The sequence below is a fragment of the Sciurus vulgaris genome (genome assembly GCF_902686455.1).
Source record: "Sciurus vulgaris genome assembly, chromosome: 12".
In the NCBI taxonomy this organism is placed as follows: domain Eukaryota; kingdom Metazoa; phylum Chordata; class Mammalia; order Rodentia; family Sciuridae; genus Sciurus; species Sciurus vulgaris.
In genome coordinates, this window is record NC_136473.1 from 79,622,745 (window position 1) to 79,649,212 (window position 26,468).

General features: G+C 53.5%; 1 protein-coding gene across 11 annotated transcripts in view; it reads right to left on the reverse strand.

The window, feature by feature from the left end:
• Positions 1–1,551: 1,551 nt before the first annotated feature.
• The window catches only part of SOX13 (SRY-box transcription factor 13), a 43,621-nt gene continuing 18,704 nt past the window's right edge, over positions 1,552–26,468 (reverse strand). For 3 of the 11 annotated variants that reach the window (XM_079107404.1, XM_079107402.1, XM_079107397.1), the window contains exons 2-15: positions 12,383–12,611; positions 11,438–11,575; positions 11,150–11,261; positions 10,982–11,068; positions 9,976–10,148; positions 9,651–9,719; positions 9,138–9,252; positions 6,704–6,789; positions 6,388–6,550; positions 5,894–6,003; positions 5,647–5,743; positions 5,150–5,293; positions 3,943–4,159; positions 1,552–3,317 (exon numbers count right to left, since the gene is read on the reverse strand). In XM_079107404.1, coding sequence (XP_078963530.1) covers positions 3,041–3,317; positions 3,943–4,159; positions 5,150–5,293; positions 5,647–5,743; positions 5,894–6,003; positions 6,388–6,550; positions 6,704–6,789; positions 9,138–9,252; positions 9,651–9,719; positions 9,976–10,148; positions 10,982–11,068; positions 11,150–11,261; positions 11,438–11,575; positions 12,383–12,610 — 2,016 coding nt within the window. In that variant the 5' untranslated portion in view covers position 12,611 and the 3' untranslated portion in view covers positions 1,552–3,040. Of the gene's footprint in view, positions 3,318–3,902; positions 4,160–5,149; positions 5,294–5,646; positions 5,744–5,893; positions 6,004–6,387; positions 6,551–6,703; positions 6,790–9,137; positions 9,253–9,650; positions 9,720–9,975; positions 10,149–10,981; positions 11,069–11,149; positions 11,262–11,437; positions 11,576–12,382; positions 12,612–17,273; positions 17,466–26,468 lie in introns of those variants that run through there. The other 8 variants (XM_079107403.1, XM_079107401.1, XM_079107400.1 and 5 more) reach the window with 8 other exon arrangements.

The window sequence follows — 26,468 nt, forward strand, 5'->3', positions numbered from 1 at the left end:
GAGGAACTTGGGACTGAGGGACAGTCCCCAGGAGACTTCTGGGGTTTGGAAGAGAGGGGAGGTTGGAGATGGCCACTGAAAGCGATGAGCAGCTCTCCCTGGTGACCACTAGAGGGCCCCTCTTCCCACTGTGCCCTGCTGTTTCCGCCAGGAGCTGGGAGGGTGGGCTCCATTGCTTCCCTACCCCCCACCGCACCCCACTTAAGGCTGGTGGGGAGTAGGTGCAGGAGAGTAAAGCTCTGAGGGATGGGGCTAGGCGAGGCCAGTGGGCTGGCAGTTGGGCTGCCCCCAGATCCAATGGCAGGACCTTAGGTCTTGGGGAGTCTTCATTCCCACACCTCCCCAGGTTTGTGGCCCTTGAACCCTCACACCCTCCTCTCTCAGCCCCCAGCCCCTCCAATTTAGAAACCCCTCTTCCAATATTCAAGCTTCTCTGCTTCGATGCTTCCTGTGTTCCGAAGTTCATCCTACCTTTGGACATCTTTGTTATTTTGTTAAACTAAAATAGTGATCCTTGAATCTGAGCCCAACTCCTGCCATGAGAGCTACATAGAATGTCTACACTCGCCCACACCTGGCAGCTTTAAAGAAGCCATCTTGTTTTTCCTGCCCTGCCCCAGTCTCCTCTCTTCTGGACTAAAGACCCTGGCCCTTTTGACCATTCTCTAAGAGCATATCCACCAAGATCTCTCCAGTTTTCCTTCATGTGAGGTACCTGCTTCCAGGCCCCTCCAGACAGCAATGGCCTCTTCCAGCGAGGGAACTGCCTCACCTCCCTTGTGAAGATGACCTCTGTTAATCCAGCCCAAGCCTCTTTCACAAGAATTGCCACGGGGTTTTGCTGCTCCCATTCCACACTGATAGATTGAATTTTCGTGGTTCTGGGAATTATACTTGGGCTCAGACACACTAGCAAACATCTGAGTTACATCCCGGCCCTTAACTTCTGACTGCATGAGTTATCATTTCAATAGATTCTCATTAATAAGCATCTTGAAGAGTCTCGTTCAGCCCTTTCCGACCTCTGAACTTCTCCTTTAAAGCATGAGGTCGTGAATAGTCCTGAAGTATGTCATCCAACACCCTGCTGCTTTCATCAGTATGGAGGGCTCAGCTATGGGCTTCCAGGTGCTGTGTGTGAGCCCTTTTCTAGGATGAGTCCACAGCTTTCTTGAGATTCTCAAAGAGCCCCTTCTCCGAGAGTGGGTAAGAACCAAGGAGAAGTTTAATCCCATTATTTTCAGATGAGGGCGGTGAGGCCTAAGTGACTCCCGACCACCCCAGCTGTGGCTAGTTCTGGAGAGCCCCCCCCCCCCGCCCCCCAGTCTCCTGAGTTCCTTAGGGTTCCTGCCGCCGCCCTCCTCCTCAGGACCTGGGCCGGCGCCCTCCTGGGAAAGGGGCGGTGCTTCCTCATTCATTGCGTCACTCACAGACCCTAGGCCTGAAGCCCCCGCAAGCGGCCGCCAGGGGGCAGCAGTACCCGGGGCTGGCAGCACATTTAGGAATTCTGGACTTGGGCCAGCCTCCCTCTACCCGGATGCAAGGACCAGATTCTGAAATGGTCTGTTTTTATTATGCCATCAGAAAACAAATGTGCTGGTTAAGTTACTCATCGTTATCTTATTAACAAAATAAAGCACTATCTATGTTTACAGTCATAAAAAAGAAACAGCCTGGAGAGACATGGGGGTGCTGGGGAGGGCAGAAAACGGGAGGCACCGCTGGCCCTCTGGGATTTAGGGTCACCACCCTGATCCTAGGGCTGTCCCAGCTCTTTGGAGTCAGGCGCCAAAGGGAATTGATTTTCTTAGGGAAATAACCTGTGAAGCTGATCAGGGACTCAGACCTGTTCTCTAGAATCGAGTCTCAGGGAGAAGCATGGGTGGGTGGCAGGCCTGGATGGATCGGGGAGGATGAGGCCTGAGTCTTCTCACCAGCCTCCCACCCAGTGCCCACGAGGGAGGAACGGGGACCAGCTGCCCTGGGGTCCCACTCCAGGGCCTCTGCCACTGACCATCAGTCCTTCTGGCCCCACTCCTGGAACTCAGGCTGGGCCCAGGGGCTGGGGCACCAGCCTTGGGGGCTGAGGCACATTCTCATGCTGCTGGGAGCTAAAAATGGCTCCGTGGGAACTGACCGGCAGAGTTGGAGGGAGTGAAGGGGCAGGCAGGAGGTCAGGAAGGCTGAGGGGCCTGGGGCAGTCCAGGGACCTACAGAGACCCAAAGGATTCGGGGATGGGGGGCAGGGATAGACATGGAGAAAGGGAGAGAAAGAGGGCCTTGTAGTAAGACAAGGACAGAGAAATGCACACAAGGACATGTGGAACCTGAGACACCCAGACAGAGAGGTAGCAATTTGGGGACAAAGAGAAGCACAGAAGAGGCCCCCAGAGAAGCAAGAGTGGCATGAAAGAGACACATCTGCAGGAACTCAGCAACAGTGCCTGGCACTTAGTGGGCACTCAATAAATATCTTGTGCAATGACTGAATAGATGACATGCCTGGTCCACGCACACGCTCAAAGCAGCCAGAGGCACGACGGGCTCAGCAGCGATAAAGACACTGAGGGACAGTCATACCTTTTTGCACAAAGTACAAAGTGATCCTGGTGACAGAGGAGTGACCTAGGGGAGTGTGGGAGGGGGTGTTGGTCCCACAGTAGGCTGGTCCAGCCAGGACAAGAATGGGAACAAAGCATGTGACCCAGGGGGACAGGTGTGTAGCTGCCAAACCCCCAGGTGGGTAGACCTGCAAAAGAAAAGGATCATCCAGTGTCCCTGGCCATCAGCCCCAAGAGCCAAGGAGCTCAGCCAGCTAGGCTCGTCACCACCATGCAAGCCCAGCCCGGCGAGGCCCACAGCTCCTCAGGGGTGCCTGCAGGTGTGGTGGAGGCGGAACATATCTACAAGTGCACGGCTTCGCCCATCTCCAGGCAGACCCAAGTCCAAGTACCAACAGAGTCCAGGCCGGCTGGCTGTGCCCATCAGGCTGGGGCCAAGGTTCTCCCCAGTGGAGAAGGGCCAGGCCTGTCGGCTGCCATCAGTCTGTGAGCACCACCAACTCGCCGTCACTCTTCTCTTCACCCTCCGAGTCCTCGTCCTCGCTGTACCGGTACATCTCACCATCAGCCACCGAGTGCCTGTCATCTGTGCCCTCACCCTCCTCCCTGAGGCTGCAGGTGTTGACGATGACAGGCATGTTGGGGTCCAGGCTGTGGGGGACACAGTGCTCCACCAGGGGCTGTGCCAGGGGCATGCCTGCTGCCCGAGGATACAGGACATCTGAGGAGCTCATCTGCACCTGGCCAGCCTGCGGGCTGAGAGGTGAAGAGCGTGGTTACAGGCGCGCCCTCGCTTCCACCAGAGCCCAGCTCCAGGCCTCCCCAGGTGCACACTTCACTCCACCCCCTTGGTTCTGTGACTCGTGCACCCTGGCCCCTGGTCTGCTTTCCGATGGCCAAATTCACTGTCAACTAAGACCTGCAGATCCAGAGCCATGGGTGTGCTCAACAGGCAAATTTCTCGAGGGGACGGTGTGTGAATCCAGTTTTGGGAAGCTGCATATTCTCAATGCCCCAGGGGTATTTAAATCCATCAGGGCGGGGGCCTTGGTCAAGTCAGGAATCTTTCTGAGGGATGAATACTTTTAACACCTCAACAGAACTACAGGTACGGGTGGCTGGTCCTCCACAGTCACGCACAGCCACGTGCCTATATCCCTGGCCATTAAGTGCTCACCATGGTCTTGCACATGGTCACTCTGTCTCCCCTAAACTCACACAGGCCCAACCACACACGATGCGCATGCGCACCTGTATGCTCACACACACTGGCAGACATGCAGCACAGTGGCCGCTTGCCAAAGCCAGCCACACACCAACATCCTGCCTCTCAACACTCACACACACACCGTCGCTGGCTGCTGGGGGAGGGCCTGCTCACGGGATCACGTAGCTCTGGCGGGCATCCTGGCGCCGGGTCCTCATCAGGGCCTTGTATTCGCCCACGCGCAGTCGCTTGCCCTCCACGATGCAGGTGCGCTTGGGCCGTGGCTTGTACTTATAGTCAGGATACTTCTCCAGGTGCTGCCGGCTCAGCCGCGCCTGCTCCTCGTAATAGGGCTGCTTCTCCTGGTTGGTCATGGACTTCCAGCGGGAGCCTGGCCCAGACCCCAGGGGTAGGCAGTCAGAGCTGGGCTCTGCACTTAGCAAGAACGCAGCCCAATGTGGATGCTCTTTGGATGTTGAACAAATGAATCAAACAAGATGATGGGTATAGAGGTTTCCAATTTTCAGATTAAGACTCAGCACCACCCACATGCCATATAACCCAGCAACTTCCAGGAGAAAGTTTTTAGTGCCTCATTTGCATTAAACAGGGAGCAGTCACCCAGGCTGGGTTCCCTGCTCAGGAAAACACCTGGTATCAAGAGCACAGCTCAGTGGTAGCACTTGCCTAGCACTGCAAGGCCCTGGGTTCCGTCCTCAGCAACACCCACCCACACACACAAATCACTGGCAGGATGTGGTGGCGCACATCTGTAATTCTCACTATTTGGGAGGCTGAGTCAGGAGGATTGCAGGTTTGAGGCCAGCCTGGACAACTTAGCAAGACTTTCCTAAAAAATGTAATTCAGTGGTAGAACACCCCTGGGTTCAATTCCTAGTGCGAAAAAACCTGTTGTCTCAGACAAGATGCCTATGCTGACTTAGAGGGGATTCAGTCTTAAAGCAGCTGTCCTCTTCCAGTCCCATCTGCCCTGCCCTACATCCTTCTTTGGCCTCCAAACAGAATGTGTGATTCAAAAAATCTTTCTATGGATAGTCCAACACACTGATCTCTTCTGTCTTCTGCCAGAGCCAGTTTTAGGGATCTGGGCAAACAGTAGAACAGGCTCGGGAGAAACCAGGGGGGTTGAAGAATACGTGCACAACACACACACACACACACACACACACACACACACACACACACACACACACACACTCACTGCCTAAGTTCTTAAGGGGAAGCACTACCAGAAGAGCCCTACAATGATACAAGACCCTAGGACCTGGCTGCTGCCATATCCCAACTCCCACACTTCCAGTCATTTTCCACCGGAGTCCAACGTGGTGTGGCCTATCCCTGAGCAAGCCAAGGCCCTTACCAAGGATCTTGCTGATGCTGGAGTTGTGCATGTCTGGGAAGGCTTGGAGGATCTTCCTCCTCTCGTCCTTGGCCCACACCATGAAGGCATTCATGGGTCTCTTGATGTGGCTGCTATTCCGGGACTCAGGGAAGTGGCGAGAGCCTGGGGAACAGGGGACAGTCAGGTAGCCCATCTGGAACTGGCAGAGTGTTGTCCCCTACATGACCACCAGGAGGCGCTGAGGAGGCTCCCAGCAAGGCAGGAGCAGAGATGCATCTCAGAGGCCTGAGATGAAGGACAGACCCCAGAGGAAACCAGAGCTATAGGGCTTCGCAGAGTCACAAGATGCAGGTGGGCAGACCCAGAGACAGAGCCAACAGGGACACCAGGCACACTTACCTGGAAGGACCCAACAAGGCACAGCAAGGGAGAGAAGGGAATCAGAGACAGATACAAGCCTGGTGGGACGCAGCGCTGGGCCCTCCTGCCCGCCTGCCCAGTGCCAGAGCCCTCACCATCCACGTCGCAGCTCAGCATGGCTTCTTCCAGCGGATGCACGCAGCTCTCCTCCAGCCGCTCCTTGGCTGGAGAGGAGTCCAGGCTGAGGAGGTCCTGGGTGGGCAGGGGCAACTTGCACCTCAGTCCCCTTGGTATCACGCCTCTCCTCCCCCCGCCTGTCCTTTTGGTGGCCTCACATTTTGCATTTTCTGCCGGGAACCCTGTATGCTCTTGCCCTCGGGGCCAGAGGAGTAAGGCCCATACCTTGAGAAAGGGGGTGCTGGGGGAGCTTTCCAAGGCCCCACTGTGGCTGTGCAGCAGCTGTCGAGCATCCTGGATGGCTTTGGTGACAGCATCCCCTTCACCAAGGAAGCCTATAGGAGAGGGAGGAGGAGGAGGGGACACTGAGGGAGTCATCCAGTTCGAGCCCAGACAGCCTGGACAGTGATGTCCTGGCCCTCCGTGGGGTGCTACATGCACAGCCACCGACACTGGCCGCTGCGCAGTGTCAGTAGACTGAAAACGAGAACAGGACCCCCGAATTATGTAACTCAGTCGCCTGAGTCCAACGCTTGGAGTGTCCAGACAGACAGGATGGGGGACAGGGAGAGGAGGAAGGGGGTTTTCCAAGAGCGAGTTTAACTCCTCGTTTTAAAAAATTGGAATCAGAGAGGACCGGGACATGCCCAAGGTCATATCCCGCCCTTCGGCTCTCCCCTAAGAGGGTGGATGGAAAAGGCAGCAGGCAGAGAACTCACCCAGGGGCAGGCTCGGGGGGCTGGCCTGCAGGTCCCGCGTGGGGGCCCCGTGGCTGGGAGGGCGCGCTCCGCAGTTGCTCATCTTCAGACTAGGGGAGCTGGAGGCGCTGGGCAGCTCAGGAGCCTTGGGCTTGGCTGTGAGGTTCAAGGGCTGGGAGGGCTCCTGGGGAGATCCAGAAGGTCAGAAGGTGACCCCACCCAGGGCGGAAGACACAGGGAAAGGGAGGCCAGACACAGGCAGACAGAGAGGGCGAGAGAGAAGAGACAGCAGTGCAGGTGACCCAGAGCAAAGGCGGCCAGCAGGCGGGGGCGGTACCTGCAGGGGGTGGTGGGCGGCCATGGCCCCAGGCCTCTTCACCACCGGGGCAGGTGGGCTGTGCAGCAGCTGCAGCGGGTACTCCACTGTGGAAAAGGCGGCAGGGAGAAAGGCCCTGGGTGAGCACAGAACAGCGGACACCTGCTTGATGAGGCCCCCCACCGCAGGCAGGCAAGGCTCCGAGCCGGCCCAGTGGGTCCCCGGCTTCAAAGCACTGCTGGGTACCTCCTATCCCGCCCTGCCCCAGGGTGCCTGCACACTGCAATGTCGCCCTGGGCTGACTTCCCCACCCACTCTAAAGAGTTTCCAATGGCCACTTGTAATCCCAGCTGCTCAGGAGGCTGAGGCAGGAGGATCAGGAGTTCAAATCCAGCCTCAGCAACTTAGTAAGACCCCTAAGCAACTCAGGAAGACCCCGACTCTAAATATAAAGGACCGGGGGTGTGGCTCAGTGGTTAAGCACCCCTGGGTTCAATCCCCAATACCAAAAAAAAAAAGATTTTACAACTGTGCAGTGAGCATGAACCACCTGTTCATTCAACTGACAGGTATACTTGGCACCTACTGTGTGCAGGGTGAGAAACACAGCTATCTGCGGGAAGGCATGTCTCAAGGGCATTTTTTCTCTATAACACACAGTGTGTGGCATTTACTAGGTGCTCAGTAGGTCATCATTCCATTTTACAGATAACTTGCCAGGTGCGGTGGCACAGGTCTGTAATCCCAGCAACTTGGGAGGCTGAGGCAGGAGGATCCCAAGTTCAAAGCCAGCCTCAGCAACTAAGTGAGACCCTGGGAACTTAGCTCAGTGGTAAAGCACCTCTGAGTTTAAGCCCCAACACCAAAAAACAGAAAAAAAAAAAAAGAAAAAGAAAAGAAACTGAGGTCTTTGAAGTTCCACGGATTTTCCATGGAGTTATTAAGCAGCAGCACCAGGATTTGAACCCAGGTCCTCTGGACTCCACAGCCCAACCTTCCCCTCTCCACTGTGCTCTCTTCGACCTGCCCACCCTCCCTCACTCTCCATCAGCCAGGCCCGGTGTCAAGGAGGTGGAGAGATAAGCCCTGTGTACAAATCACTAACCACATGGCAGGTGGCGAGAGATAAGGCCCCCAGGTGGCGTATCAGGGGACTTTGCTCCAGCTGGTGTGACTACAGCAGCGGGATGTGAGCTAGGCCCTGCAGGAGGGGCAGGGCTCAGACAGGTAGAGACAGGGTGCTGGGGACACGTGGGGAGTGAAGCCAGGCGGTAGGCGAGGTCAGGTCCAGGCCTGAGTGCCCAGCCTGGGAATATGAAGTCTGTGCTGCAGCCCTGAGACTCGTGGAACAGGCAGCGGGCAGCATGGGGCTGGCTGTCCAGCTCCTCACACTGCTGAAGCAGCTCTGAGCAGATGTCTGCCCTGTCCCCACAGCTCACAACCCTGTGCCCCTCCATGCCCTACCAGCCTCAGCCAGCGCCCAAACACTCCCCACTCAAAAGTTCAAGTCTACCCCGCCTCCTGCAAAATAAATCGCGGGCCCCAAGCCCCCACCAAGCACTCCCCCCAGCACCAGCACCCCTTATACAGCTTCTGCCCCTGAGCCCAGCTCCCAGCCTCGCCCTCGCCCTCTACTCCTTCGCCCAAATACCACCTCCTCGGCAAACCTCCCCAGGCCCCTGAGGGTGGGTATCCTTCTGTCTCTCTCCCCAGACTGTGAATTCCTTGAGTTCAAAGTTCATATGTCACCACCACCAGCAGCACAGTGCTGGACACATGGTCACTGTGTCGAATTTCAGTGCCAGAAGAGAAAGCGGGAGTGACATGGTACAGACAGGGACCAACCAGAGTGCGAAGGCAGGAACGGGGCCTCTAGAACCGAGGGCGGGAAGGTAAGGAGAGTGCTGAGGTCAGCACCCTGAACCTCAGTCAAGCTTCGAGATACTGATGGGCACGGTGGCGCAGGCCTGTAATGCCAGCGGCTGGGGAGGCCGGGCCGGGCAGGAGAATCTCAAGTTCAAAGCCAACCTCAGCAACTTGGCGAGGCCCCATGCAACTCAGGGAGACCCTATTTCTAAGTAAAATATAAAAAAAAAAGGCTGGGGACGTGGCTCAGCGTTAAGCACCCCTGGGTTCAATCCACAGTATCAAAAATAAATAGATAAATAAATCAAGATACTAATATTCAGGCACAGTAAAGTGCGCAGGAGCTGGGGAGGTAGACCTGGAGAGTTCCAACACCTTACATCTGGAGAGCCTCGACCATTTTCAATGTACTATTTCCTTTTGTTTTCCCAAGAACGTTCAGAAAGGAGCAAATTATTTTCCCACTGGACAGATCCAAAACAGGCCCAGAAAGGCCACACAGCAAATTAATGGAAGACAGCGGTTCCAAGGCTCCTTGCTGACCTTAGGACAAGCCAGGCACAGTGGCAGACCTCCCTCCCACACTCACCTGGTTTGCAGGGGATGGGCTGAATGGGCAAAGCCAGCTGGGAGTCAGGGGTGACAGGCAGAGGCTGGTGGCTTGGGGGGAAGGCTGGGATCATGACGTAAGGCATGTTGACCTGCTGAAGGCAAAGAAACCCTGTGTGAGTCCCTGGGGCCCAAAGAGCTACTCAGCTGTGGGCAGCCCAGGGCACGGGGGATAGACCCATGCGAGAGAGGCACAGGGCATAGGATGGGGACAGTCTTCAAAAGAACCCATCTGACACCACGTCCCCACCTCCCTGCTCTTGAGTCTGGGCAGGGGAGGAGGAGGACATCCTGGGTGCCCCCTCCTTAAAGCAGGGAATGCAGAAGGGAGGAGGCTGGAGGAGAAATAGGGCCTCCCTGTCAGGGTTCGGGACCAGGCCTGATTCTGCTCTGGGCAACTTGGGCTTGGCCTGCTTCCCCCGTCCCTAGTACCTGCCCCGGCAGGCGTCAGCCCCGTACCTCTGTGCTTGAAGCCGCGGCCCCTCACCCTTACCTGGATCTGCTGCTGGAGGAGGTTGATCTTATGCTGCTGTTGAATCAACTGCTGCTGCTGCTTGGCGATCTGTGACGGGAAGAGTGGGCAAGGGGGTCATGGACACTAGCTCTGAGCCCCCCAACCCCGAGCCTGCCCAGGGCTAACCCTGCCTCGAGCACAGAGGCTGAGAGGGAACAGAACGGCCAGCATTTCCTCAGAGGATAGAGACCGAGCAGGAGCACGGCCATCTTCCTGCAATCCCTTCAGCTCTGAGTCGCCCCAGGTGGGGATCCTGTAGGCCTGCCCCGCGCCTCCCGCGGCTGCCCCAGGCCTCCGCCTGCACCTGCTCCTGCTGCTGCCGGGCCAGCTCCATCTGCTGCTGCTGTTTCTCAAAGAGCATGGCTGCCATGTTCTTCTGCTCCGAGTGGGCTGTCAGCAGCTGGTCCCGCAGGGTGGACAGTTGGTGGATCATGACCAGAAGCTGGAGCTCCTTCTCTGCCAGGCTCTCTTGGGTCCCTGCTCCACAGTGAAACAACCATCGTGCAGTTTTGTTAGTTCATCTGTCCACCCACCCGCCCATCCACCTGACATTTACTGAGCAATGACCACATCCCAGGATACTATCAGTCCAGTTACCGACTTCTAAGCCCTTTAGAGCAGTTTTAAGACTGCACCATAACTCTGAGGCTGAATGAGCTCATGTATGGAAACCTCTTGGTCTAGGATCTGGTCTGTGGTCCGCAACCAGTCAATGTCAGCCTGCTTCCCAGCCCTGCAATCTAGCGAATGTTGGGTATGGCAGTTTGTTCCTGAGAATCACTCAGGATACCACTAAAAAATACAGATGCCCAGGCCCCCGCCTTTTAGGGTTCTCTTTCAGTAGGCGGGGGGTGGGGATGGAGACTGGACATCTGCATTGGTTTCAAGTTCCTTCTGTCGGTATGCTCAGCCACGTTGGAAAAATGATCACTCAAAGGAACTCAAACAGCTGCCCTTAACAGCACTCTGTCCCTCGGGGAGGTCAGCAGTGAAAGGGAGCCTTCTGCTCACTATGGAGCTAGACCCAGAAGGTGGAGCGATGGGGCCTGAAGTCACAAGCGGCTCTGACAAGAGCCTAATCCCATACCCGTTCCAGCCAGGCCTCTCCTACATGGGGATCAGCCAGACCCGTTACTTGGGGGCCCCCAGGGAAGGGATGCTAATGACCCTGAGGAACAGGCAGGAGCCATGTGGCATGGGACAGGTATGAGAGTACCAAGAACCCCAGGAACTGCCCTGCACACCATGGCCAGGCCACTAGAGAAGGATGGGCTCAACACCCTGCCCTGCACACCCCCGCAGGCCCTCACCTTTGACATCTTTGGTTTCCACGGAGCTCCTGCCAAGGAACCTCTCCTTCCAGTCACTGGACAGCAGCTTCTCGATGGCAGGCACCACTGGAAGACACCCTGGGATGAGCGGCGCCTTCCCAACACCTCGCGCCCGGAGCCCATCTCTACCCGGGGTAGACATCTTACCCTCTTGTAAGTTGCGGTTGAAGTCCAGCTTCTCCTGGCTTCCAGAAGCGGCCTCAGAGGCTCCTGGTCTCTTGGGTTCCGGGGACCCGTCAGGCTCCGGGGAGCTACAGTCCTGCAAGACACACTGAATTGTCACCGCTGGTCCCAAGAGAAGAAGGGACAAAGTATGGGGCGGGCTGGGCATCCCAAAGTGTCTACCAGGAGGGAAACCAGGTTCTACCTCAGCCCTGCGGCTCCACCCAGTGGGAGGGCCCTTCCCCCCCTCCCCCAGTCCTGCTCACACTTCACCTGAGAGAGACAAACACACGGGCTTCGGTCCAGGCTTGGTGACTCACAAGGGATCCCACCAAATCCTGAACTTCTCTGAACCTGACTTCCCTCTTCTGAAAGCAGAAATACTAATACCTCCCCTGGCAGAGCATGGTCCTGGGATGGAGGGTGTTAAAGTCTGTGAATGCGGGTTGCCCCTGTGCACATGGCTGCTCCCGCCAGGTGGGTTACTCACAGCGCCACCCCAGCCCTCCTGAAGGGACACTTCCCGGCTCTCATTGAGGTCCTCCCCATCCTGTAACGCCCAGGAAATCTTCTCGGGTCACCACCCCCAAATCAAATACACTCTTCTGGGCTGGATTCCTCCTTAGAGGCCCAAATCTCTTGTTTTCACTCATTCATTCAGCTTTTAATGACATATTCCCTTTGAATAGTTCCTGTGTAGACTCACAGAAGTCTTTTTTTCTTTTGGGGGTGGTGGGGGGACCAGGGATTGAACCCAGGGGCACTTGACCGCTCTCACAGAATTCTTCAGACGCTGTCACTCAGTTCCCTCCTTTTAAGGATGAGCAATTAGATGGCGTTGAACCAAGCTCTTACTTGGGTAACAAGGCCAATTATCTGAAACCATGTGAAAAAGATGCTAGACACACGTCTGAGCCCACCTTTCAGTGTGTGCACCCCAGTTCTCAGGAGCAAGGACTGGGCCACACCTGAGTGAGCGGTCACCATGGGATAGGGAGTCCAGGGGAGAGTCTACGTCCTCCTCTTCAGGTGACCTGGCTTCTGGCCTCAGGCTGAACGTGGCAGCCCCTCCCGGCCCACCCGAGCAGCGGCTTGCCCTAGGAGGCCCACTGCTGCCTGCTGTGCTGCGCAGCCAGGGGACATGTCCACGCTTGCCCAGCCTGGCAGAGAGGCTGGGGACGGCATGTTAGGCTACAGAGGTAAGGTGGGAACACTGACCCCGGAGCCCTGAGGGAAAGTGCTGGGCACCTGGGCTGGAGCGTTGGGGTTGGTGGCATCCTGGGGCGCTCGGGCTGGGTCTGCAGGCTGGGGTTCAGCTGTAGTGGCCGAGTTCTGGGGGGCCTCCTGGCAAGGCTCCTTCTTCTCCTCTGACTTGATGGTGCAGTTCACCATGGTGCCGGCGCCATCCAGGGCCAGCTGGGCAGAGATGGGACTCCTCATGGACATCCTGGGGGAGGAGGGAGAGTGAGCTGAGGTGAGTCCCAAGGTATCAGGCAAGCGCTCTACCACTGAGCGATGCCCTCAGCCCTTTTAATTTTTATTTATTATATTGAGACAGGGTCTCAATAAGTTGGAGGCTGGCCTCAAACTTGCTGTTCTCTTGCCTCAGCCTCCTGAGTCACTGGCATTACAGGTATGTGCCACCATGTCCAGCTCCCATGGTCCAGGTGTGAACTTACCCTTAGAGTCCCAGAGGTAGTGACTCTACTCTTTGTTCACCCAGTCCAGTGCCCCTCTCAAACAGGCGAACATACAAAATAGAAGTCTACTTTTGGAACCCAGAGAAAAGTTAGTGAAAGCTTTTCTCCACTCCTGATTTTTTTTTTTTTTTTTCTTTTTATAGGGGGGGGTGGGTACTGGGGATTGAACTCAGGGGCACTTGGCCACTGATCCACATCCCCAGTCCTATTTGTATTTTATTTAGAGACAGGGTCTCACTGAGTTGCTTAGCATCTCGCCATTGACGAGGCTGGCTTTGAACTCAATCCTCCTGCCTCGGCCTCCTGAGTCACTGGGATTACAGGCATGTGCCACAGCACCTGGCCCTCTTGGTTTTTTTTTTTTTTGTTGTTGTTGTTGTTGTTTGTTTGTTTGTTTTGCTTTTTATATAGAAAATTCTAGAGAATCCAGCACTCCTGCCCGTTGCAATGTAGGTACCAGTCAACTACAGGTGCAGTGTGGTACTGAAGTAGCCCTTTATCCTCAGGGGATATGTTCCAAGACCTCCTTGTGGTTGCCTGAGGCTGTGGGTAACCCTATCTATACTGAAGCTTCTTACACATATATAAACAAACTTAATGCCTTTTACATCCTAATTAAGCACTTATCATCCCACACTAGGACTGTAACTTGTAGAGTCTGAGTTGCAACAGCAACTAGCATGAACTTTTTTCTGTCTTCATAATTTCATAGATTTAAGATTTATTCTTACTGTACATCTTAGCAACTTTACATTTTTCTATCTTTCTCTAATGGAAATTTTCATCTTCTCAATGAAGGAACCACTTCATGGCTTCTCTTTGGCATATCTAATTCCAGAAATCACTGCCCTTGCACTTTGGGGCCATTTTGCTCAAGTAAATAAGTGCAGCTGAGAAGCCACAATAGTCAATCTGATAACCAAGATGGCTACTGAGTGACAAATGAGCAGGTAGCATATACAGTGTGGATACTCTGGACCAAGGGATAATTCACATCCTGGAGAGTTTGAGATTTCATCCTGCTACTCAGATCAGGGCCCAACTTAAAACCTATGAATAGTTTATTTCTGGAATTTTCCATCTAATATGTTTGGATCATGATTGACCAGGGGTAACTGAAACCACAGAAAGTAAAACTGAATGGGAGGGAGTACTGCATTTGTACAGTGCCTCAATTGGGCACAGGTGTGTCTGTCTGCATACATTCCACAATGTTTCTTGTCATGTGTACCAACCCATGCAATGTTACGGCGCCACACAGGACAGTGCACATGTACTGTGTTTTAAGTGAAATAATTAACAGGGCATTATAGTCGACTAAGATTAGAAATCTTATATGCATTTGATTTGATTCCACCCTACGGATCAGACCAGAGCAGACTCTCTGCCCACCCACTTTCAAAGTGCAGGGAGCCCTGAGGGCTGGTGTTGGACCCAGCGCACCAACTGCAGGGTGGGAAGAGAAGGGCCTACCTATAAATGTGGGCCCTAGCTCACCTCGACCAGGAGACCCCAGCCGAGGTCCCCTCCCGCCCCGGGGCCTGGAGAGGCTCCAGGAAGCAGGCAGCAGCCCATCCGGCCGGGAGGGGGCGCGTGGGGGTGGGGCGCGGAGGTATTATCCCGGAGCTGAGGGCAGCAATTACATAACAAACAAACCCCGGGCTCAAGCTGTGAATTAATCAAACCGCTGAAAATAAAACCTTCCTCTCAGGAACTTCAGACAAAAGAAATGAAAACAACCAGGCTGGCTGGAAAATAAAAGGCAGCGGCGCTGAAAGGGGGACAAAAGGAAGCCAGACAATAGGGTGTTGGACAAAAGCAATAAAGCCAAAGGAAGTGTGACAGGCGCACAATGCAGGCCTGCGGGCTTCTGATCCCCGCGGCTCTGCGCCACCTCATCCCACACCCACCGCGACCAGGAGGGCCACCGGGTCGCCTCCTCCACGCAGACTTGGGTGCTAAGGCTTTTCTTCTTCCTGCCCCAGCTTCCTGGCCTGCCAGCTCCTACCTCCTGGCCTTTCTCCATGCAGCCCAGAGACCCCAGGAGCAGCCACGGCAGTAGCCGCAGCCGAAGCACCGCGGTCAGATGAGCGGGCGCAGAGGCCTCAGGACGCCGCCGAGGCCGGTGACTGCCTGTTGGTCCCATGAGCTGAGGGAGGCAGAGGAGGCGATCATATCGAACCGCACTGCCCAAGACGGGCGCCACTGGCCACATGGGGCCACAAAGCACCTGTAGTGGGCCAGTCCCAGGGGAAATGTGCTGAGTGGGAGGCACCCCAGGTCCTGCAGGTTGGACACACGGGACAGAATGCAACTAGCTTGCCATAATTACCGGTTACAAAGTGAAATTATATTTTGGGTGGATAAAATACACTCTTAAAATTCATTTCACCTCTTTCTTTTGTTTGTTCACTCATTCATTCATTGTGGCGCTGGGTGGAATCCAGGGCCTCACACAGGCAAGGGCTCTGTCACTGAATTAACCCCAAGAACTCTTTTTACACTTTTTTTTTTTTTTTTTTTTGGTTCTGGGGATTGAACCCAGGGCACTTACCCACTGAGCCACATCCCCTGCTCTTTTTTATATTTCGAGACAGGGTCTCGCTAATTTGCTTAGGGTCTTGCTAAATTGCTGAGACTGGCTTTGAACTTGGAATCTTCCTGCCTCAGCCTCTGGAACTGCAAGGGATCACACAGGCCTGCACCAAGGCTCCCCAGCCTCTTCTTACACTTTTTAAATGCAAACACTAGAAATTCTTCAGTTATGCATAGGGGTTCCATGCATAACTCTAGGACAAATCCCAGCTCTGAGCCTCAGGAACCTTTTCTACCCAGGCTTCACCGCAACAAACATTTAACCCACCGTGCCCAGCCACCTGCAGCCAGCGCTGTGGATTATCTCCATATCAGGGATCTGCCTCCTGGCCTTCCTATGCCTCGGTCTGGCCTCCAGCACAGCCTTGGGGACAAAGTGAATGGCTCCTGGGGACCACCCCAAGCTGGCTCGGAGGTATCAGTCCGTCCATCAGGGCTTGGTGCCCACCAGGTGACCCTGTCATGCTCACATGGCATGTTGTTTGGCCGCCTCTGGGCACCTTTGTGGAGCAGAGGCACAGCCAGGCCTGGCAGGCCCTCCTGGGGAGCACCTCACTGGGTATCACCTCTAGGGGACATGTATGCTTGGAGTCACATGGCTGAGAAAAGCCTCTGGGTCAGATACTGAGGCCTGGATACGTTTGAATTTCGATGCTGGCCATTAATTGCTGTGTTGTCTTGGGCACATAACTTAATCTCTCAGCCTGTTTCCTTCTTGGTAAAACGGGAATGTGAAAACCCAATACGAAGAGGTGAGTTTTGTGTTAACAACCCAGATCCTATCAAATGTACCTGTTTTTCATTCTCCTGGCACTTTGAACTTGGCCTTTGAAGGACCAATCACAGATGGTAATGGTACCTCCACATGCTTGATTTATTTTGGATTCACCCAGTAGCTGGAGAACCAACCCCACAAAGAGCACTGTGGAAATAAACCTGTTTCTATCCATCATTGTAGCCCTAGAGCCTAGCGCAGCGCCTGGAGCATAGTAGGTGTTCAATAAATATACTCCAATGATAAGGGAGTAGCATACAAGACAGCAGCACAGCATAGGGAAGAGCTGGTTGTCTAATAGGTGACGAGCACTCTTATTTTCATTATTAGGTAGCTGATGCTCTCGCCTACACCCAGTCATCCTCTGCCACCTCTTCCTTGGATCTAGGCCCTTCCTATGAGTGACCTAAATCCCTGTCAGCAGCAAAGCAAGTCCATTTCCTTTTGTTTTCACCTTGGGTCACATAAGAAGCATTTTCTATACTTTTTGGATTTAAAGACTGTTGAAGTCCTCCCTTAAATCTCTTCTTTCCCAGGGATTTTTTTTTTTAAACCCTCAATTTCCTTTACCCCTTCCTTACAAAGCATGCTCTCTGCTTCAATTATCCACATGGTTTCTCAGGAGGTTTTAAGGTCATGGACCACAACCCCCGCTCTCCCCAAATGCCCAGAAAGGCCTCAGCCCACAGGAGACAGGGGTTACTGAGCTCCCCCAGTGCCCACCCTAATCTGATGTCCCAAGTCCTGGTCAGGGGCCATAACCACAGGACCCCTCTGGCAGCTCCCTGCTCCGATGGACGTGCTCCTGTCTGCCTGTCTCCTCCCTCTTGCCCAACATTACACGAATTTCATAAACAGAGAAACTGAGGTCTAGAGATGTCAAGTTCATGTGGCTTGATGGCAGTGTTGCTTTAGGACTATGTAGTCAGAGGACCTTTCACCAGCTGGGACGCGAACATCCCCGCTCTGCCCTCCCACCCCTCTTGGGAACCCACCTCAGGCCTTCTTCTGCCCGCCTTTCTCCTCGGCCATATCTTACCTGAGCATCCCTAGGAGGAGAGGGCTCTGACCATCTTCATCCTTGATGCTCAAAGCCTTGAGTCTCTGAGCTGGTGCCTGCCAGACCCTGGGGCCCCCAAACCCTGCGCCTGGGTCAAGTATAGAGAGGTACTTCCAAGGAGGGCCCCTGGCTCAGGGTGCAACCTCTATGTGACAGAGCAGAGGCCAGGTGCCAATCTCCACCCCCAATCAACAATCTGGGCCCCTCTAATACCCCACCCCCCACACAGGTGCACACACTGAGCCCCCTTCCACCCCAAACAAGTCATCAGCCACTTCCTCCTCTAATCAGTCAGCGACAGACCCTGCTGGATTGGAATCAAAGGAGTCTTCACTCTGAGCCCTTCCTCCCTCCATTACTGCACCCCTCCCCCCAAAACATCTAGATGCAGAGAGATAAATTCCAGTCATCACAGCATGACCGTGACTCAGACCCCAGGGTACAGGAAGATAGACTGAACAGACAGGCAGACCCTTCAGCCCGGCCTCACAGCAAACCCCCTCTGTGGGCTCCCACTCCCAGCCAGCCCAGGGTGCCTGGTGCCAAGGGGCATGGGCAAGGAAGGAAGGGAAGGAGATCGCAGCTCTGTGCAGCAGGGGCGGGGCAGGGCCCAGGTCCCCGGGGAATGTCACTTCCTCTCAAAGCCCCAGAGAGTTGAGAGCCTCAGGCTGCCCTAAACAATAGTCCAAGGCGTGGGTGCCCAGAGCAGTGCCCTAGTGCCACATCCTGCCATTCTTCTCACAGGCCGCACCCTGCCACCCTTCCTGGCTACGCCCGATCCTATCTCTGTGTTTACTCAGAACTAGGAGCTGGGCTGGCTGCAGGCTTGGGACAAAGCTTTCCTGAGAGTCCCCTCTCCCTTTCCAGTCTCCGTGGGCCTGCCGGGTAGCCAACCCAGGTCTGGCCTGGTCTACCTGGCTCAGGGGCACTGGCAACACTCCCAGGCCCTAGGTGGCATTCACCTGAGCAGACGAGGTGTCCTCCCCGCCAGCAGCACCAGTGCCACGGAAGTCCGGCCCCTGACTGATCTTCCACAGCTGCTGGCACTTGCCTGACATGGATCCGAGGGTTCGAGGGTGCGAGGGGTCGAGGGTGCGAAAGAAAAAGCCTGGGAGAGGCTGTACCTGTGAGGTTTCCACCTGCCTCCCACCTGGTCTTCCGGCACCTGCCGCCCTTGGGGCATCTGCAGCACTTAGGTCCTGCCCCAACCCCAGGGGGAGCTTCAAGGACAGAGAGGAGAGCTTGAAAGCGTTGAGGCTCCCAACTCGATGCAGAGGGCCTCTCTGCCTTCAGGACCTGACTGTCTCTAGGCACTCCTGAACCCCAATAGTCTACCGAGGCAGCTGCAGCCCCATCCTTGTCTCCAGGGGCCAGGGCAAGCCTGTGTCCTGGGCAGGGACAGTGCCCAGCCCAGGGCCAGCACCAAATTGTGCAGCAGAGCCTGATGGGCCCTGTCAAAGACCCTGTGGGGACAGCCCTGAGCATTCACCAAGGGATGAGAAGGCACAGAGACAGCAGGGGCATCTGAACCAGGCCTCACTGACGCCCAGACCCACATCTTATCACCTATCAGCTAATGCGTGGCCACTCTCTCTCTCTCTACCCCAGATGTTAGGTTCTGGCCCAGCAAAGACAGCCGGGCCAGTTTTCGCCATTTATAGGATACCAGGTGTTTTTGACTTGAATCATGGCCAAGGAAAATTGATCAAAAGAAAACCAAGACAGCTTTGGGAACCTGAGGGAAAGAATCCACCTCTCAAAACTTAGCTTCTTTAGGTGTCAAATGGGGTTCCAATCCCTGCTTGGTGATTCGAAGTTAAGGTGGACAATTCAACAATATGGTGCCGGGCCCAGGCCTGGTGCTGGTGTATGCCTGTAATCCCAGCCCCAGTGACAGGAGGATCACAAGCTCAAGGCCAACCTCAGTAACTTAGCAAAACCCTATCTTCAAAATAAAAAATAAAAAGGGCTGGGGATGTGGCTCAGTGGTTAAACGTCCCTGGGTTCAACCCCCAGTACCCCCAAAAAAAAAAAGGTCTGGTGTAGAGTACCTACGTTCAGGGAAGGTGGGGCGTGCTACAGCAGGACGGATTTCTTGTCCTCCTGTTAGTATTGAGATATAAACTATGTTTGATCTTCATCCAGTCTCCTGGCTTACAGCTCCTATAAATGTCTTTTTTATGTTAATTAGCTGACTGAGGCTGGCAACCCCTGGGTAGCTCTGGGATGTGGGAAGGACCAAAATAGGATTAGAAGTTGGGACTTTCAGCCCCACCCCCCAGGGTTGGGGAGGAGAGGGGACTGAAGGTAAACTGATCCCGTGGAGGACATGATGGCTGTGTAACTGTAGCGGAAGACTCCCTAAAATCCCCAAAGGACAGGTCTGGGAGTTTCTGGATAGCTGACCTCCCGGAGAGTCTTGGAGGGCATTGCGCCTGGAGAGATGGTAGAAGCTTTGCACCCTTCTCACTCGGCCATCTCCCCAGGCATCTCTCCATCTGTGTCCTCTGTCACATCCTTCTAATAAACCAGTCAATGGAAGCGAAGTGTCTCTGGAGCTCTGTGAGCCTCTCTAGGATATTTAAGAAACTCAAGGAGGCGGTCGTGGGAACCGGGGTTTACAGCCAGTCACTCAGAAGCATGGGAAAAACAATTGGCTTGCAACTGGCAGCAGGACAGCAGGACAGCGTGGTGGGGCGGAGTCCTCCACCTGTGCCACCTGAGGCTACCTCTAGGTAGCGTCAGCGGGAACTGACCAGCGGGTCCACGGCAGGCCTCACTGCTTGCTTGCTGATCTGGGATGAGAAGCCTGCTGTGGGGGGACAGCAGGAGAAACCGAGTCCTGCCTGCCTCCCAGAGACCAGCAGCAGGACAGCTGCCCCAGGCTCCTCTGGAGGTGGGTAAGCGTGCTCATCACAAGGCTGGCCCAGCCACAGCAAAGTGGACCTTGTGTCACACGGACTTGTGCTTCCAGCCTGGCTCCACCACATACTACTAGCTGTGTGACCATGGGGACGTGTCACATCTCTCTCCTCTAAATGGAATGAACAGGCCTTGTTCCCAGGCTCTGTGGTAGAGTGCTTGCTTAGTGTACATGAATCCTAGGATCCCTAGCGCCGCAAAAAAACAAAGAAAAAAAAGAAGAAAAAATTAAAATCATAAAAGAAAATGGAATAAAAATGCCTACCTCATAGAATTACCAGAACTGAACAGGACTGTGTCCGTAAAGAGCGAATAATGCTTGCCCCCTGAGCTTGCCCCCTGACTCGCACATAGTCAACGACAAGGCCCACACCTGCAGGACCACTGGGCATGTCCTTATCTTTGGCACTGTGTATTGCACGCCCCCTACTTAGGATGTCTGTTGTCCCAAATGTCCTTTTGGTGTCCCCAACAACCTGGAATCTCCCCTGGCAAGGCCTGACACCGGTTGGGCCCCCAGAAGGGACACAAGTGTGCCCAGGAAACCCCTTACTCGGTGCCATGGCTTATCTGGCCTTCCCTTCCCCGCCTGCCTGATGTCCCACAAGCTCTGCAGCCCCCTCCGAGCTCCCTTATTCCCTCTGGAGCTCAGGAGGATTAAGGGCTGTTCCATTTTGACCTCTGTGATGCCCCCCGCCAATCCTAGGAGCAGAGCAGAAAGTGGGGACAGAGGGTGACCACAGACTGGGAAAAGGACAAGCAAAATCAGTCCACCAACAGCCACGTTTAGCCACCAAATCTCATTTTTACTAGATGGTACCAGGGTAAGCTGGGCGGCATTTGGCTTCTGCTCAGTGACAAGGCTAAGCCATCAAGACCAAACTCGAATGGTACAGGGTGAAGTGGAGACTCCGGGGACCTGTGGAGCTGGTGGAAACCCAGCACCCTTCTTACGGTCAATGTGTTTACCCCTCTAAGCCGGCTACTTCCTTCGTCTATAAGTGGGACAAGTCATACATACCCCCTAATGTGGCTTCCAGAAGTAAATGAGATAATAGGCAAAGCCCGGCACCTGGCACACAGCTCAACAGCTGTGATGGCATTATTGCCGTAATCTAGATTGAGAGGGTCCAGGGCAGCAAGTGGGGAGTCACCTGACTCAACCCTGCTCTAAGCAGTCCAGTGGATGCTCCAGGCCGTACCTCTTCACACCCAAGTCTCCATCTGTGGCGGGGCTGCCAAAGAATTGTTAAGTTAATGTATCCAAAATGCTCAGCACGTGCCTGGTATAACATGGATCGGCACTTGGCAATCCTCCTGCCTCAGACTCCGGAGCCCCTGGGATTACAAGCATGCACCACTATGCCCAGCTCCCAAGGCCATTCTTAAAGGCATTTTAAATAATCACCTTCTGCACCCACATGAACCCACAGTCCACTCCCCGGTAGCATCCTGGAGTCCCCGAAGGCTTAGAAAAGGGACCTCACTTTTTTCTAGTTCCTGCCTCAGGCGCCCTCCATAGATGGGGTAAGAAAATGGGCCAGCAATTGAAATGGGTAAGTGAAGCCAAAAAGAACAAAAAGTCAGTAGATGCCGGTCACCAAGAAAGCCACCAGGCAGCACAGGCAGGAGCCCAGGCTTGAGACCCAAAGGTGGCATATGGCTCATCTGCAAATACACTTTGGCCTCATCCTCTCCTCCCTCCCTGGGATGATCTCCCTAAGGCTTGCAGAAGACCCACCTGGAGAGAAGATTCCCAGGGGGTCCGGGCATCTGGCTCGAGTACCTCACTCATGTGGCCAAGCCCAGGGGCTGGACCTAGATGCTCGGGCCTCTCTAGGTCTGTGGCTTCCCGCTCGCCTCCCCTCTTCCCGCCCAGGCCTAACCGCCACCATCTCCCCCAAGCCAAGCTCGCTCCCCAGGAAGCCCACCTGAGCAGCTCTGCGGGCACAGCATTTGCTCTTCCAGTGAACAAAGTGTTCCGTGATTTTGCTCCGCAAGGGCCACATTTCCTCTCCCATTATCTACCCCATCGGCAGCCACAGAGGCAAGGCTTCTTCTTTCTTTTTGTTACTTTCACGGCCCCCTTTATTTATGGGTGGTTGGGTTCCCCCCCCCTCCCCTTCTTCTTCTTGCTTTTGGCTCCTTTTTAAAAAGACAGAAGCCAGGGGAGGAGAGCGGTACCACAGTCTTGCATCACTTAGATTTCATCTACAATTCTCAACAAACAATCTTCAGGGCAGCCAGTCGTCCCCAGGTCTGCCTTGGACCCCACTTTCCATCACTAGGACCCTTTGGAAACTGAGGCAGGACCACCCCAACATGGGCGAATTCAGCGGGGGAGGATCTCAACATGTGAAGCTCACAACACTAAGAAGAAATAACAATGACATTCAAAATATTTAATGAGTAATGGGCACCAGCCAATCAGAGGGGACCCTTGGGACAATCAGATGAACTGGCAGATGCCAGCCACATAAAACTGGCATGTATTGCTGAAGATCCCATGCACCAAGCACTGCTTACCATGTTTACCACGTGCTGGGTGCTGTCGGAATCCTTTTCACTTATGTTAATTTATTTAACCTTCACAAATATCATCCGAGGTAGGTAATGTTTATGTCCATTTTACAGGTGGAAAAACTGAGACCGTGAGGGGATTTGAGCCTCAGCAGTCTTGCACCAGAATCCAGTTCTCAACCAGATGACAGGAATCAAATACACAATGTGCAAAGTGCCATTTATGGTGCTTCAGCTCTATTACTTCATCAACTCTGTGAACTAGTGACTATGAGTGATCTGTTTTACTGATGAGGACAAAGGCTTAAGGAGGTTAGTCCATCGGCCCCGTGATCATAGTCAGGAAGTGGCAACCAAGAAGCAGAACCCAGAGACCAACTGATGAGTCTCTCCTTTTCTCTTTTATTTTTGTGGTGCTGGACGGAACCTACAGCCTCATGCATGCTAGGCAAGTGTTCTACCACTGAGCTACATCCCAGCCTGAGTCTCTTCTTTAAGCAGTGGAAGGTAGTGGGTGGCTTCTGTCACACGTGTCAGAGGTCCCAAGGGCCAAGGAAATCATCTTCTGGAGGCTCCATCACCTGCCCCTAACCCCCGCCTGTTTGGCCACTCATGCTCCCAGGATGGTTCAAGGGAACTAGGCCCTTGGTCCTGGTTCAATTGATACAAGGAAAGTCAAAGACAAGCTTGGGCAGAAAGACCCTGGTTTTACAGGATGCAGGATTCACTCGATCCTGCCAGCCATGACGAGAGACCAGGTAAGTGCAGGTGGGGAGCTCAACGTGACCTGTCCACGTGCCTTGCAGGGACAAAGGGATTCAAAGCCAGGGTCCTACCCACAGCACCTTTCCCAGCAAACTCAGATGAAAGGCGGCAAGCACTCTGGAGGGCCCAGGGCTGGCCGGGCAACCTGCCTCACACTCACCACTTCTCCCAGCTACCTCTCCCCTCAGCATGGCTGTCAGCACATCCGCCAGAGCTGTGTGCTTGCAACACATGTGCCTAATGAACGGGGGCAGTCGCTTTTATTTTCTTTTCAAATTTTTCTGACTATAAAAGGAATATGTGTTCACTATAGAAAATCTGCAAAATTTAGAGTACAGAAAAATTTAAAAAGTCACTCATTTCTCATCAATCTGGAGGTGGCGCCGATCATGGACATATTTCCATCAAACTTTTCTCTGAACGTAGTTTTCTTTCTCACCATTGAGGAGCTCACAAGCAAGTTTTTTATCCTGTTTCTTTATCCTCACTTAATTGTATATCTGGGGACTTTTCATGTTCCTACAAATTAGATATTATTAAAAATTCTTTGGAAAGCCTGTGTGTGTGTGTGTGTGTGTGTGTGTGTGTGTGTGTGTCTGGGGACTGAATCCAGGGCCCCATGCCTGCTAGGCAGGAGCTCTACTACCAAGCTACACCCCTCGCTCTGGAAAGCCATTTTTAATGGCTGGTTGACTTCCACCATAATTTACTTTACCCCATTCCCCCTGGTGGAATGATTCAGCTCTTCGGATCTCACATTACTGACCCCTCCTCCTCCCCCAAGGTCCCATCTATAGGGTCTCAGTCATTTTGCCACTTTGACAGGAAAGCAGGGTCCCTGACAGCCAGTGGACTTCACCTGCCTCCTCTGATGGATCGGGGACAAAAGTAGCAAAAAGGCTTTAGGTGGAGGATGGAAGCCAAGATGGAGGATCAAAGCCATGAGCAGGGCCTGGAAGCTTCGACCCAAAGCCTGCCTGCTTCTACAATAGGGAGCCATGACTTTGGGTTCCTGGGACCTTAATTTCCCCTTGAAAAAACAAAGAACCACGGGACATGGTGGCACACACCTGTAATCCTAGCTACTCCCAGTTACTCGGGAGGCTGAAGTCAGGGGATAGCAAATTTTCTAGGCAACTTAGACCCTGTCTCAAAATAAAATAAAAACTAAAAAGGCTGAGGATATGGCTCAGAGGTAGTACTGGGAGTACTGGGTTCAATCCTCAGTACTGAAAACAAACAAAGCAAAAAAAAAAAAAAAAAAAAAAATGATAGAGAACCACAGTGAGACTCCATACCCACTAGAATGGCCATTACCACCACCCACCCCAGAAAAAAGAAGGTGGAGGAGAGGAAAAGGAGAAAGGAAATAAGTATTGACTAAGATGAGAGAACTGCCATTGTGGAAAACAGCATGGCAACTCCTCAAAAAATTTAAACACAGAATTACCCTATGAACCAGGCATGGGGGTCCATTACACCTGTAATCCAAGCAGCTCAGGAGGCTGAGGCAGGAGGATTGCGAGTTCAAAGCCAGCCTCAGTAACTTAGCAAGGCCCTGAGCAACTTAGCGTGACCCTGTGTCTAATAAAATATAAAAAGGGCTGGAGATGTGTCTCTGGGGTTAAACGTCCCCGGGTTCAATCCCTGGTACTTTAAAAAAAATTTACCTCTGACCCAGCAATCCCACTCCTGGGCATTTACCCATAAGCATTGAAAGCAGAGTCTTGAAGAAATATTTACACATCCATGTTCATGACAAGGGTATTCTTGATAGACAAAAGAAAGGAACAACCCAAGTGTCTATCAACAGATGAAGAGATCAGCAAAATGGGATGCACGCATACACACACCGTATGATTCGCCTTAAAGAGGAAGGAAATCTTGACACGTTACAACATGGATGGAACTTGAAACAGGATTCCACTTACGAGGTACTTAAAATAGTTAAATTCAAGGGAACAGAAAAGAGAATCGAGGTTATCAGGGTCCAGGAGGAGGGAGGAACAGAGACTTGTTGAATGGGTACTGAGTTTCAGTTTGGAAGAGTAAGTTCTGTGGCTGGATGGTAGGGATGGCTGCACAGCAATGCCAATGTACCTAATGCCCTTGAACTTCATCGTACTTACTTTTTTGGAGGTACTAGGGATTGAGGCTGCAGGGGTGGGGGTGTTCTACCACTGAGCCACATCCTCAGCCCTTTTTACTTTTTTTTTTTTTTTTTTTTTGCGGTGCTGGGGATTGAACCCAGGGCCTTGTGCTTGCAAGTCAAGCACTCTACCAACTGAGCTATATCCCCAGCCCCCTTTTTACTTTTTATTTTGAGACAGGGTCTTGCTAAGTTGCCCAGACTGGCCTGAAAATTGCAATCCTCCTGCCTCAGCCTCCTAAGTTGCTGGGATGAAGATAAGTCACTGTGCCTGGCAGAACTGCACCCTGTAAAATGATTAAAATAGGAAACTTAATGCTACGTATATTTTAACACATCATTTAAATGAAGAACAAGAAACTGCTAGTAGTTTACTTTCATGGTACCTTTAATGGCAGACTGGTGACTACCCTAGGTGGGCATCAGGGAGGGAAGCAGTGCTGCCTGGGGACAGCCCCTACTCACAGCCCATAATTAAAGTCACTAATTGAAGTGTCTAGAGTTGGCCAATGCCAGACCCGCCGGGCCAGCCAGGTCTTCCCTCACTACCTCCCTCACCTCTAGGAACAATTAAAGGCTTCCACCTGCAACCCAGCGGCAAGGTGTGTTTAGGATTCCTCAGCAGAGTCAAGGGACCTGGTGGGCAGGAAGCTAGGGATACAGGAAGAAGTTTGGTTGTCCCTTAAAGTCAGGCCATGGCTTTCCTAGAAATCCTTTCCTCACATGTCCCTATTCAAGAGGGGATTTCAAAGCAAGCACAGGGCAGATGCCTGGCTTCCAGCAAAGATCAGCCCCTGGGGTGCTGTACAACCCTGGGC